Source organism: Nicotiana tabacum, chromosome 22 (assembly GCF_000715075.1).
Source record: "Nicotiana tabacum cultivar K326 chromosome 22, ASM71507v2, whole genome shotgun sequence".
NCBI classification, from domain to species: Eukaryota; Viridiplantae; Streptophyta; class Magnoliopsida; order Solanales; family Solanaceae; genus Nicotiana; species Nicotiana tabacum.
In genome coordinates this window covers 189,295,469-189,308,067 of record NC_134101.1, presented here as the reverse complement: position 1 = coordinate 189,308,067, position 12,599 = coordinate 189,295,469, and the positions used below count along the sequence as shown (strand labels likewise).

At 37.9% G+C, this 12,599-nt stretch overlaps 1 protein-coding gene across 1 annotated transcript; it reads right to left on the bottom strand.

The window, feature by feature from the left end:
- Positions 1 to 3,826: 3,826 nt before the first annotated feature.
- Positions 3,827 to 7,254, bottom strand: LOC107761026 (uncharacterized). The gene is made up of 6 exons (XM_016579178.2): positions 7,157 to 7,254; positions 6,433 to 6,525; positions 6,255 to 6,353; positions 5,806 to 6,171; positions 4,158 to 4,207; positions 3,827 to 4,068 (listed from the first exon to the last, which is right to left on the bottom strand). The coding sequence occupies exons 2-4, from the start codon at positions 6,481 to 6,483 to the stop codon at positions 5,830 to 5,832; spliced, it is 492 nt and encodes a 163-aa protein (XP_016434664.1). The 5' UTR covers positions 6,484 to 6,525; positions 7,157 to 7,254; the 3' UTR covers positions 3,827 to 4,068; positions 4,158 to 4,207; positions 5,806 to 5,829.
- Between the last annotated feature and the right edge of the window lie 5,345 nt (positions 7,255 to 12,599).

The window sequence follows — 12,599 nt, the reverse complement described above, 5'->3', positions numbered from 1 at the left end:
GGATATTATAATCCTTTGCAATTCATAAAATCCCTTTTTCTCTAAATCATTACTTAATCGAAGGCCCAAATATAATCCACTTATCATTTATCACAATTACACGCATATTCTACTACCAAGGCAGCATTCCATCTCTTCTAAATGCTCATAGTCTTAATCTCTTTCGAGTTCATTCAGGCTATACAGAGCTTTATATAACTCACAGAAACCATCAGCTCTCATGTTTTGATGGGCTTAATCCTGAGGTCTTCCCTATTCTCGTCACCTTCTTAATCACCTCTTCTTGTCCTTACTCATGTCCACCTAAAACCTTGTTTCTCTACTATACTTTAGCTTGCGACCTACACATATCTATTTATAGTACTCACAACATTCCTTTTGTTTTCTAGCACCATACATTTCCCTATGTTATTCTGGAACCTCAAGAGAGACATCACATCATATTTAACTCCTCTTTACTCTCTTAATTAGACCTCTCCGTACCTGGAAACCATAGGCTAGAAGATGTGCCACTAACGTCCCCACTATCATTTCTTGATATGGAATCACGATGCTTCCAACCCTCTATCTAAAAACTGAACTATTCATAACCTCCTATACTTGAGTATCTCATACTTTATTTGTCTTCTCCTTACTTACCATTAAATCTCACATCGTACCTTTTGTTTCTCTCAATGCCTCCCATTCCACATAGGTGGAATTCACATCAACACCTTGAAGCTCTACTATAATACTTGCACCTCTGGTGCATATACAATCCGACAGGAGCTTTATTCTGATGATTACCGTGAAAATGGTAATAACAATTAAATTTGATTTTATGGTTCTAAAAATACGTGATCTATTTTTATGCTAGTTGTTAGGCAATGGATGCTAAGAAAAAAGATTAGAAGGTCATATTATAGCTTAACACGAGGTAATAGTCAAACCAATCAGCTGGAGGTCGGGGCCTCGAGCTGCCATATACGAGGCTTCGAGGTCGAGCCTGGAGGCCGGCATAGGACAATCAAGGGGGGACTAACAATTATGAGAGCTAAAATGATAGCTCTTTATGATCGATGATAAGCAATAAATGAAGAACAATGGATAGAACACAATAAATGTAAGTAATAAATGGGAGTATGGTGGGTAAGAGAATATGTTAGAGAGCAGAGAGAATGTTCTTGTATTTTTTGTATTGAGTAGCAGATCCTTTACAAAATAACAATGATCCCCTTTATATAAAAGGGGGAACCCCAACATAGTACAAATATATTTATTACAAAGATATAGGGAGGGGATAGCTAGTTAATGCCATTATTCGGGTCTGAACTTAGCTCACTAGACTTTGTCAGCTCTAGTTGTGTGCCTTTGGAACTCCCCACTTTTTCATCATAACCGTTGGTCTGCACTGCACCGAGGTCAAGCGTTGATGGCTCTCGGGGGTTAACGTCAACCATAGTCTCGAACTTCTGAAATGTGCTTACGAGGCATCACAACGACGGAGAATTGGACCCTCTGATTTTACCATATACAGATAGTCCTCGCGTTTCTTACAGTGAAAGTGATAAGAAACAACCTTGAATTCTTGCCCCTATGGTACTTCCGTAACGACAGCAGTTATAAGGTGCAAAAAGATCACGCACACACAACCCTTGAAAGTCTTCTTATTGATTACAATGGTTGGTTGTCCCTTGGCCTCCTTCAACGCACATGTGGGCCTCTAAAAATACCTCTTCTCTCATTCTTTATAACTCACTACACCACCAAGCCCCCAAAAAGGTTCCTTCTACCTTGACTTTTGTTCTTTCTTCTAAACGCAATTTCCTTTTCTCCTATGAAATCTTTTAGGAATGGCGAAAACTTCCGCCTCTGCTTCTCACGAGAATGTGACCTCCTCCTCTTTGCTTCCATCTAAAGGCAAAGCGGTAGCGCCTCCTCATGTTGAGGAATGTGTTCCAGGATCTTTTGCAACAACTTCTGATTTGAAGGTCGAGAAACCCTCTTCGAAGACGGGGCATCGTGAGCCTGTGTCTCAGTATATTAGCTCAATAACAGACGTTGAAAGGGTGAGGACTGATTGCTGCTGGGGGGATGCGGTGCTTGTGGATATCCTTTCTTGGGAGAAGGATATAATAATATACAAGGCCGATTTCCTCAGTATGTATACTTACCCATTTACCCTTGGGCCGGTGGGGCCATCCTTGCCTCCGATAGACCCCGTGATTATCGACTTCTGCCAATGGTATCAAGTGGCCCTTAGCCAAATTAACCCTTCGTGCTAGCGCATCATCTACATGATCAGGTACTATGTGAACATGATTGAGGAGATACCCTTCACCCTCTATCACTTGATCAGGATGTACAACCCCCGTCTCTTCCTTGGGCGTCTGATTAAGCTCCACTACTGAGCTTCGAGGGCCTTTTTTTAATCGAAGAAGTTGGGAACGGAGGGTGGATGAGTCGCTTTGTCCGCGTTAGGACTTCAGACATGATCCCGGTGGAAAGGATGTCGTTCCCCGAAAGGTGGAACATGGAACGTCATGCTTAATTTCCACGTGCTTAATTTCTTCTGCTGATGTAGCCATAGCAATTTATCCTAGCGCGGTCACGGACCTCTCGGGCTGGGTAGGCCGACTAGACTCGATTTGTCCATACGCTGAGCGAGTGTGGCGTGATCTGTCCCAAGCCCGATGGGAAGCCAAGGACCATGGTGAGCCTTTACCCCTGTTGCAGTCGTACATTTTAATCATAATTGCTACTGATAGCGTCCTTACTCCCTGTGCTTACCTCTTGCATTCGTGTAGGTCTGGGGGAGGTCCCCTTGATGAAGAGAACATCGCTTAGTGAAGAGGGTACCTTGGGACCTAATTAAGGAAGAAAAGACAAAGGGAACCGTCGAATGAACCTTCAGAATCCAAGAAGACCAAGGTGGAAGAATCTAAGGCCGACCCGACAGCCCTAACTCCAGAAGCAGCGGGAAGTCCTCGAGTTGAAGGCAAGGGGGAAAATAATTTCTTGATAGTGTCCGAGGGAGGGAAAACCTTATCAACCCTCATGTCGTAGAGATGGTGGCTCCCGAGCCGGAGCTTGATGTCATCGCGGTCCAACTTCGGACCGGAGAGGCCACTGAAGAAGTATCAGGTGATGTCCCCGAGCTGGCCGATGGCCAAAATATCCCTTGAGCTGGGACTCGTTCCGTAGATGGTTCATAGGAACCACTACAAGAAAAACTACCTTTAAGGAAGGGAATTCTGGTCCCTAAAGGTTGAAATCTGGTCCTAAAAGGTAAATTATGACGGGAAAAGGCTGGTCGTAACCCGTCGTAATAGCCTCCGATGCTAAATGTCAATAACGACGTGTCTTAGTACCTGGTCATTAAATCACTTTAGCGACGGAAGAAAAATCTGGTCGTTAAATACTTTTAAAGACTGCATTTCTCGTCCCTAATAGACGATGAAAGAATTATATATTCCCGTCGTGAAATCTTTGTAGCGACCAACTATAACTGGTCCTAAATTATCTTTTAGAGATGGACAAAAAACTTGGTCGTGAATAAGTTTTAGAGATTACATTTCTCGTCCCTAATAGACGATGAAAAATATATATATTCCCATCGTTAAATCATTTTAGCGACTAACTGTAACTGGTCCTAAATTATCTTTTAGAGACGGACAAAAAACCTGGTCGTCATTCCCATCGTTACCATTTTCGCGACCAACCTTTAACTGGTCCTAGATTATATTTAGAGACGACGTCACTATTTAAAATAATTTTATAATTTAGCGATCGTAGTCATAGTCTCTTAATAACCATGAGTAGTCCTAAAAGCTCAATGCCATAAAAGTAAGTTTTATCAATCAATATCAAATTGTTATTGAAAAATCTAGATATAAAAAGATCAGATATCAAGGTCAAATCCCATGATGATGTTACTTTCTATGTTTTATCAACACCTCAACAAAAAAATATAGCTATCATCCTGAGCTAGACTATGATATCAAGTTTTGTATAATATTTAGCAAAATAATAATGAGCTTGTGCATATTCTAAACATGAATCTTGACTTGTAGCTTCAGTCTTTAAAACCTGTAAGTACAAAAGATTAAAAAAATGATAAATAACTATTGGTAAAATAACATATATAATTTGAAATGAGCAACAGTTAAATCGCTTACCCCAAAAGCAGTCTAAATTCACCAGGTGTTATCCAGCAACATCAACAAGGCTACAAGAATATAAGAAAAATTAATTAGAAAAGCTTTGGGTTGATTAATCTTACTTTGGTTCGATAAATCTCGGTACGACAAAGAAACTATGATGTAGGTACAAGAAAGAAACTATGATCCTAGGAACATAACTGTCTTGGGTACACAACTACATGTGTTTATAGCTTATCGGGTGGGACATTCAAAATAGGGTAGGACTCTATATGACGCATTGTATAAACTTGGTATTTTTAATCATAAGAGAACCATATCATCTACCTCTACTGAGCACAGACATCACCAGCTATGTACGGAACAAACAAGACATACAACAAATAAACGGGACATTCAAAATCATGTTCTACCAATATAATTCAAAATACACCACAAAGAAATTATCCGTGAGCATCTGTAATTTTGGAGAATTCATAAATCAGATGAGTACTCTATCATAAACAGCCCTGACTCGAATGAACCATTGGTTGTTGGACTTTTCAATGCACATGATACTTGGATTACAACAATCAGTTGGGGATGTTCATTTCTGATGCTTCAGATCCTCTGCTTTTATTGTCTACTGGATGTTCCGATATGCAGCTCCATCTATCGTGTTACAAGTTGTGACACTATAATTTGTTTGTCATTTTGTATGTTGGAAAGCATTTATTTTAAAAGCAAGTGGTCCTCCCTTCCCACAACTTGTCACTTGTATGATTTTGATTTGAAATTCTGGACTACTGGGGACCTTGTGTATAATGTGGATAGATGGTCTTTCTTTTACGATTTGGATATTTATGACAATCTTCTCATTTTATGATGTTGTTCGAGTCAGCTTGTATGTACCTTGACTATTTTACTAGATATCTGCTAACTCCACCAACGCAGGTATCGAAAAACTCTATTCATCAAGATTTAGGTAGATGAGAAGAAATCACCTAAGGTTTTATTATCTTTGATGCAATTTGATCTTGGTCTCTTTTGATTTCTACCCACATTATTGACCAACTAGACTGGTGCTAGGAGATATATGATGAATCTAACCGTGGTTCGGGCTACATTATCTTTTTGGATTGGTGCCTATTTCACTTTATTTCAATTTGTTTTGAAAGTTAATATGTTCCTCGGGCAAGGGAACATATAAAAATTCCAAGGTAGACCACCTCTGTGTTTATGTATTTTCGTGCAGAGATTTTGCAGTTTCTAGCATGTGAAGACTTATATGTAGTTTCAGCTGCTGGAATTTTCAATGCTCTGGTTTGTTACAGACTTGCAGTAGCACAGAACTAAATTGAAGAAATAAGATCTACGTCTTGTTTCTAACATTACTGCTGTGATAACTTAGTTTCCATACAGCTAATATAAGTATTTAAACACCGCTAGTGAGTAGTGCGTGATGTGTGGAGTAGGCACATGTCATGAGTTTGAACCTGACTCGAATTTGATAAGTTCTTTGCTTAAAGATTGAAATTACATAGGAAGCTATGACTACTTACTGCACCATTGTACATTAATTACATTCTCCTTTTAGAAGGGTGAAGTCAAATAAATCTGTAATATAAAAATAGACTATACGTAAATCATGAATAAAAATTAAAAAGTTGGGTATATTGTTACTAACTTGGTCAGCAGACAAAAACAGTGGTCACTCAGTTGAAACGGTCGATGTCGTCGTAAGCGGGACATATGATTGTTGAGAAGCAAAGTACTCTCTTATTTTCCTCATTTCTTTCATCTCATCTTCTAAGGTAGACAAGCGCTCATTCAAGGATTTGTTTTCCTCATTCAAAGATTTGTTTTCTTCTCGAGTTGAACGTAGCGCGGACAGTAATTCAGCCTTTGAAGAAGTTCCACCTTTCAAGTCTTTCGCCTTCACTCCACCCCTAAATCCAAACACATGGCTACGAGTTTGAGGTCCACAACATTTTTCTACAATCTCTATGCTAGGTAGAGATGGATCTGCTTGAATTATTTCTTTGATTTGAGCCTACAAAATATATAAAAAGAACATTTAAAATCAGAATCCACCATAATTTAAAGTAATTTACATATTCAATTTACCAAACATACATGTTTTTCAATTGCTTCAGGTTCAACAAGCTTGTTATCTTTCTTACGGGTCTTAAAGAAAATTGTTGCCAAATCTGGTGGGTTGCCATCTTTTTTGCCCTTTACATCAAAGGCAAACATGTCAAATAACAGCTCATAAATATTTTTCATTAGGAAAACAGAAATTTCATGATAATACCTTTTGATAAATGATCTCACGAACAGGCTTGCTACCAATATGATGAAGCATCTTCAACTTAGCTCGATTTGCCACATTCCTGTTACTTCTCGCCTATATTTATGAAACATTAAGATTAAATGTAACAAATTTAATAAACTTAAATAATAAGTTTAGCTTCTGAAAATCTTCAGAATAAACTTAATGTTCCAACATAAAATATATACTTGAACACTTGGCCTCCAGGAATATGAAGGCAAAAGCACAGAGATAGGTCATGCCAAACTGTAAGGTTCACTAGAGATGAAACTGTAAGGTTCACTAGAGATACAGTACAAAGGTCCATAAATCAAGGCTATTCCAGATGTACTAGCAAGAAACTCAACTGCTCAAGTCAGATTTAACAGCCATGCTACAAACATGTTATTAGAGTATATTTTTGCATAGATATGTCTCTACAAAAGGAGCTGAGAGCTACGTCAGAAAACTTTCAATGAATATATTTCTCTCCGTCTATAACTTACAGCATGAAATCACTCTTTCCCACTAATTTTCATACCAACCAGAGTTTTAGCACGGATATGTAACTGTTGGCAAAATAGCTATATGACCAAGATGCAACAAACACATGGCAAAATCGAGAACAGTTCATGGAAGGAACTGACTTAAGTTACTGAATCACAGAAGTAATCAGTCTATAACAACATGCAGCATTTAATTAGAAAGATTACTAGTAGTTGAATACCCTTTTCTGACTCGTTATCCATCAACTTAAGAAAACCAGGAGAGGGAAAGAAAGAAAATAATGAAATATCTTCTAATAGTAATCTGGGCAGCACTGTTACACCCCATATTTTCATACATGAAAATACGCCATAAATAAATTAATCAGAGCCTGGAAGTGAGATGTCACGTCTCGTAGTATTACATTATAGTGATGTCACGTTTTGCAGTGTTAAGTTACGACGATGTTGCACCCTATAGTATTGTACGTTAAAATTTTATTTTCAGTTAACCGATGTAAGACTCGGGGATGAGATCATCTTGACGTTAACGTACTTGCGCTATTTATAGCAAGCAATAAATAAGTGTTATGAAGAATAAGGGGGTACACGGATTAAAGAAAATAAGTTTCGTTGAAAGTGGTCAATTTGGAATAAAATACGGGTCGGGCGATAATACCCGATAATTATGAACTACTACCATGCAAGTTACCATATGACCATGGTAGTATAATATATAAAGTATATATGAAGTATTTTGAAAATAAATAGAATTTTAAGTAATTTGTGATAATTCTTAAATTATGCGGGTAATAGATTAATTACCGGGTAACGAAACATTACCCGATTAACTAATAAGTGGATCAATAAAATAATCTTCCCAAGCAAGTACATACGTGGCAGCAGCCCCCCTTATTAAGGTGATTCATCTATCACCTTTACCATGTGTCAAAGGCTTAAAAATTCTTATCAAGACTTTGTAGAAAGCTTATTCAATCTAAAAGAGATAAAACATCTCATTTTCAAGACCAAGGAACAACTTTAACATTATGTTAATGACCAAAAACGTGAAGGTGTCAAGAATATCACAACAATTCACCCCTTAACCAAATTCCTTTCGGAAAAACGTTAAGGGCAGAGTAGTTGTCCGAAATTTGAGTTTGTCCAAGTTTAAGTTTCGTCCATATTTCGCACAAGCAGATTCATTCAAATAATTTCGGGAACAGGTATGTTAAGGCTATCCTTTCTTTCTTCTGGCATGATCCATACAATACGAACGGAATGTGCAAATGCACAAATTCCATGAATGATTCTATTCATAGACATATTAGAGATATCTATGTTCTTGAATTTTCGTGTGTCATAATATTTGATCATCTTTTCATGGGTCTCAGAAAAAATACGAAAGTTGAAAAAAGTTTACTTTATGATATTACTCAGAGGAATAATGGTCTTATGACATTTCGAATGATTTTATTGACGTACTTTTAATGCATTGCATTCATGTGCATTGACCCATGACCAGATGGCGTTATATACGCGTATATATGTAAATATATGTATATGGGATATGGAAAAAGGTTACGGCGTTATATACGCATCACTACCTGATCAGCTGGTATATGATGACGATATTGCCCACAGTGGCTAAAATATGATTCAAACGACGTTATATACGCATATATATATGTATTTACTCAAACGGCGTTATATATGCGTATATATGTACGTATATATATGTATATGGGATATGTAAAAGGTTATGGCGTTATATACGCACCACCACCTGATCAGCTGGTATCGATGATGATTTTGCCCACAATGACCGATATGATATGATGGGATGCCCTCAGAGGCTGATAATGTTATGAAACATGTACCTATGCACGACATTACATTCATACACATATGCATGACGCTAAAAGTAATTTATAATTTACAATGTTATTCTGACTTACAGGTTGAGTAATGTACTCTATATTTTTTCCATGTCTCTTATGTACTTATTTATGTGCCTTACATACTCGGTACATTGTTCGTATTGACGTCCCTTTTGCCTGGGGACGCTGCGTTTCATGCCCGCAGGTCCCGATAGACAGGTTGAGAGCCCTCCAAATAGGCTATCAGCTCAGCGGAAGATGTTGGTGCGCTCCATTTGCTTCAGAGTTGCTTATTTGGTTGGTATGATTTCGACGTGTATTGTTTGGTATGGAGGGACTCTATCCTGACCTTTATGACATTTATATACTCTTAGAGGCTTGTAGACATATGTCTCGTATGTGAAGGATTGTACGGCCTTGTCGGCCTATGTTTTGAGTTTATAAAAATCATGTTTTCCTATTAGGCCCGTACGTCATGTGTATATGATAATGTAATAAGAAAGATATGTTACGTTGGTACTCGGTTGAGTAAGGTACCGGGTGCCCGTCGCAGCCCATCGGTTTGGGTCGTGACAAAAGTGGTATCAGAGCAGTTCTGTCCTAGGAAGTCTACGAGCCGTGTCTAGTAGAGTCTTGTTTATGGGTGTGTCTTGCACCACACTTATAAGTAGGAGGCTACAGGGAATTTAGGATTGTCACTCTTTCTTCGTACTCTAGATCGAGTGGTAGAGCTCACTTATAAGAATACAAATTCCGAACTTCTATTTGTAATAGAATGATGCCTACATTCAAAAAGACGATCGATAATAGATATAGTGTGAAAGTTTTGAGTTAGAGGAACTATTTTTTTGCCTCTTGCTTATGATGAGTAAATAAGAGGTCTTCAGCAGATCATACATGTACTAAAAGGTGTAAGGTTCTTGATAAGGAGATTTAAGGAAAGAATACTTATCCGCTCTTACAGTAAAAAGGAATAACAGAAGCGAAATTTAGACATAGGTTCCAGCAAGTAAAAAAAAGCAAGGTGAAGAAGGGTACGAGGTACCCAGTTAATAAAGATTATCATTATTTATCATTCAGGAAGGGAGATATAGGCATTTTGAGTTACCTTCAACAGTAACAGATGTACGTACAATCTGCCACACTTATCTCAATCATGCCCTATGGGAGCTAACATATATGGTTTAAGAGAAGGATGGGATAGTAGGATCCAGCTGGGGTTAGAGTAACCCAAAATAATGGATAGATGGTTGCGCTAATTTACATTTCAGAAGGATATTAAAAAGGTGATAATAGATCTCCTTATGAGATACCTAGATAGTGCACTCTAAAATAGTACAGCTAGACATGAGTACTACAAAGACAGGCACTGGAAGCCTAAAAAGGATAAATATTATCTTAGTATGTCTCCCGTCCCTAGTAGAGAAATAATGCTAGGCAACCCAAAGAGCCAGTGGATGGTGCAAAGAGAAGCTAAAAGCAAAAGAATATCTTGTTGAAGTTTTTAGAATAAAGTAATAGATAGAAATGTTCGCAGGAAATAAGAAGAGAGCTAGTGAAGCATTAAGAGTAAGATGTGATACATGGATGACAACGGTAGGCCAAAAAGATGACAGTATTCCAGAGTTGATGGTCAAGTAAAGAGAAAGACAAGAAGTGACAGGCCTTGAGGTAACAAAAGAGTGTAGGCCATAAAGTCATATTCTCACTCCGAGAAACAAGTTCGCGACGCTAAGTGATTCAGAAGAAAAAGTTAGACCCCAGAATAATTGAAGTTAGCATGGACTGGTGGAAAAACATAAATTAAACATGAATTAGGGACTGAATAATTTGATGGTGGTCGGCATCATGAGAACTTCATATTGCATTCCAGCGATAATAGAATGGACCACAGAGGAAGATTCATGACAAACTCAGATAATGGTTATTCAGGAAGACGCTTCCCTAAAGCAAGCAATGTGAGCAAAGTTAAGCTTAAGGGATTGTATATGATAGTTACACTAAGTATCACCCTCGTGAGTAAGGAATTTTGTTATCCTTGATACAGAAGGATTGTCGCAAGGCGAGTAAGGGTCATAGATGATGTGAAAAGACGCCAAAGATGAAGAGGTAAAACATCTATAGGTAGATCCTCGTGGCTTCAGCTTTTAGTACACCCCAAAAGGGGGGAATATGGAGTGATGTGACATTAAGTCATAATTAAGTGGTTCTAGTGAATATGGAATGATAAAGGAAGAACGCGATAAGAATGAGAAAGGCATGTAATTGTACTTATTCAAATGTTACAGATATGCTATGATTCCACAACATTATGTAAGACCGACACCAAGAAAAGAAAGTAAGGGTTCCTGCCCGGGATATTTTTGATAAATAAAGAGCTAGTGTGAGATGTAAGTTAAGACAAAAGAAATAACCCAAGAAAGATTACGAGGAATATCGATATGAGAATGGGCCAATGAGTAGTTAGTAATTGGTCAGGAAGATCCCAGTTATGGCTAAACAAGAAGTTACGGACAAATCAACAAATCATGCAAGATGAATGTAGTAAACCCCAACATGAAGAATTCAGCCTCGTAGTAATGTCATTATAATACTTGAGATATATTCAATGATGATTTGGGGTGGTTAAAGGTATTGTATGTGTGTTACGGGGATAAAGAAAGTGCCACTGGGAAGGCAATCAAAATGTCAGTTTACAAGCAACCTTAACAAGGGCACGAAGGTAAGCAACTACGGATAATTTCAGGCAAGGAAGGACATCAAAAGTCTATAATAAGCTTACAGCTTTATGAGGGTCAAGGGTTATCCCTAAGTACTAGAAAGAGAGACTAGCTGAGGAAATAAGAAATAAGGCTTCAACCTAAGTACAACGACCTAAAGAGGAAATGGTCATGTAACAACAATCTTGTAACAACAACCATAATCAATAATGGCTTTACAAGGAAGCCAGTTAGAAGAAGTGCCAGCCTCATAAGAAGTCAGTACAAAGCTCCCACTGGATTGTGTATGTAACAGAGGTGCGAGTATTATAATAGAGCTTCAAGTTATGGACGTGAAGTACACATAGGTGGAAGGGAGGTTACGAAAGAGATAGAAGATATGATACGGGATTTTAAGTAAGTAAGGTAAAAGTAAACAACGTACGAAATACTAAAATGCAGAAAGTTGTGAATAGTCCATAGTTCGTATAGAAGGTTATAAGTACGGGGATTCAATATCTAGGAATGATAGCGACATCGTTAGTGTCATATCTTCCAGCCTATGGTTTCTATGTATCTAGAGATGTAGTTAAAAAAGTATAGAAGTGTTAGAGACGATGTGACGTCTCGCTTGATATTCCAGAATAACATAAGAAAATCTATGGTGCGAGCAAGTTGAAGAAAGGTTGAAAGTAGTATAAATGGATATATGTAGGTTGCAAGATAAAGTATGGTAGAGCGACAAGGTTTTAGGAAGACAGGAGTAAGGATAAGAAAAGGCGAGTGAGAAGGTGACGAGAATGGATAAGTCCTCGGGATTAAGCCCATGAAAACAAGAAGAGTTGATGGTTTATCTAAGTTATAGAAAGCTCAGTATAGCCTAAATAAACTCAAAGCAGTCTAAGACTAGTAGCATTTAGAAAAGATGGAATGCTGCCCCGATAGTACAATGAGGGTATAATTGTGATAGATAAATGATGATGTTTAGGCTTTCGAGTGAGTAATGATTGAAGAGGATTTCATGGATTGTACAAGATTAAATACCCATATAAGTAAATCTCATTGGGATGCCGTGAGATATGGTTATGAAATCAAGGTATCGCCCC

Excerpts from the sequence above, each read along its gene's own strand:
- LOC107761026 (XM_016579178.2), bottom strand. The coding sequence starts at position 6,483 with ATGCTTCATCATATTGGTAGCAAGCCTGTTCGTGAGATCATTTATCAA. Across the intron at positions 6,354-6,432 it reads GTGAGATCATTTATCAAAAG|GGCAAAAAAGATGGCAACCC; the intron begins GTATTATCATGA and ends TTTGATGTAAAG. Across the intron at positions 6,172-6,254 it reads CTGAAGCAATTGAAAAACAT|GCTCAAATCAAAGAAATAAT; the intron begins GTATGTTTGGTA and ends TATATTTTGTAG.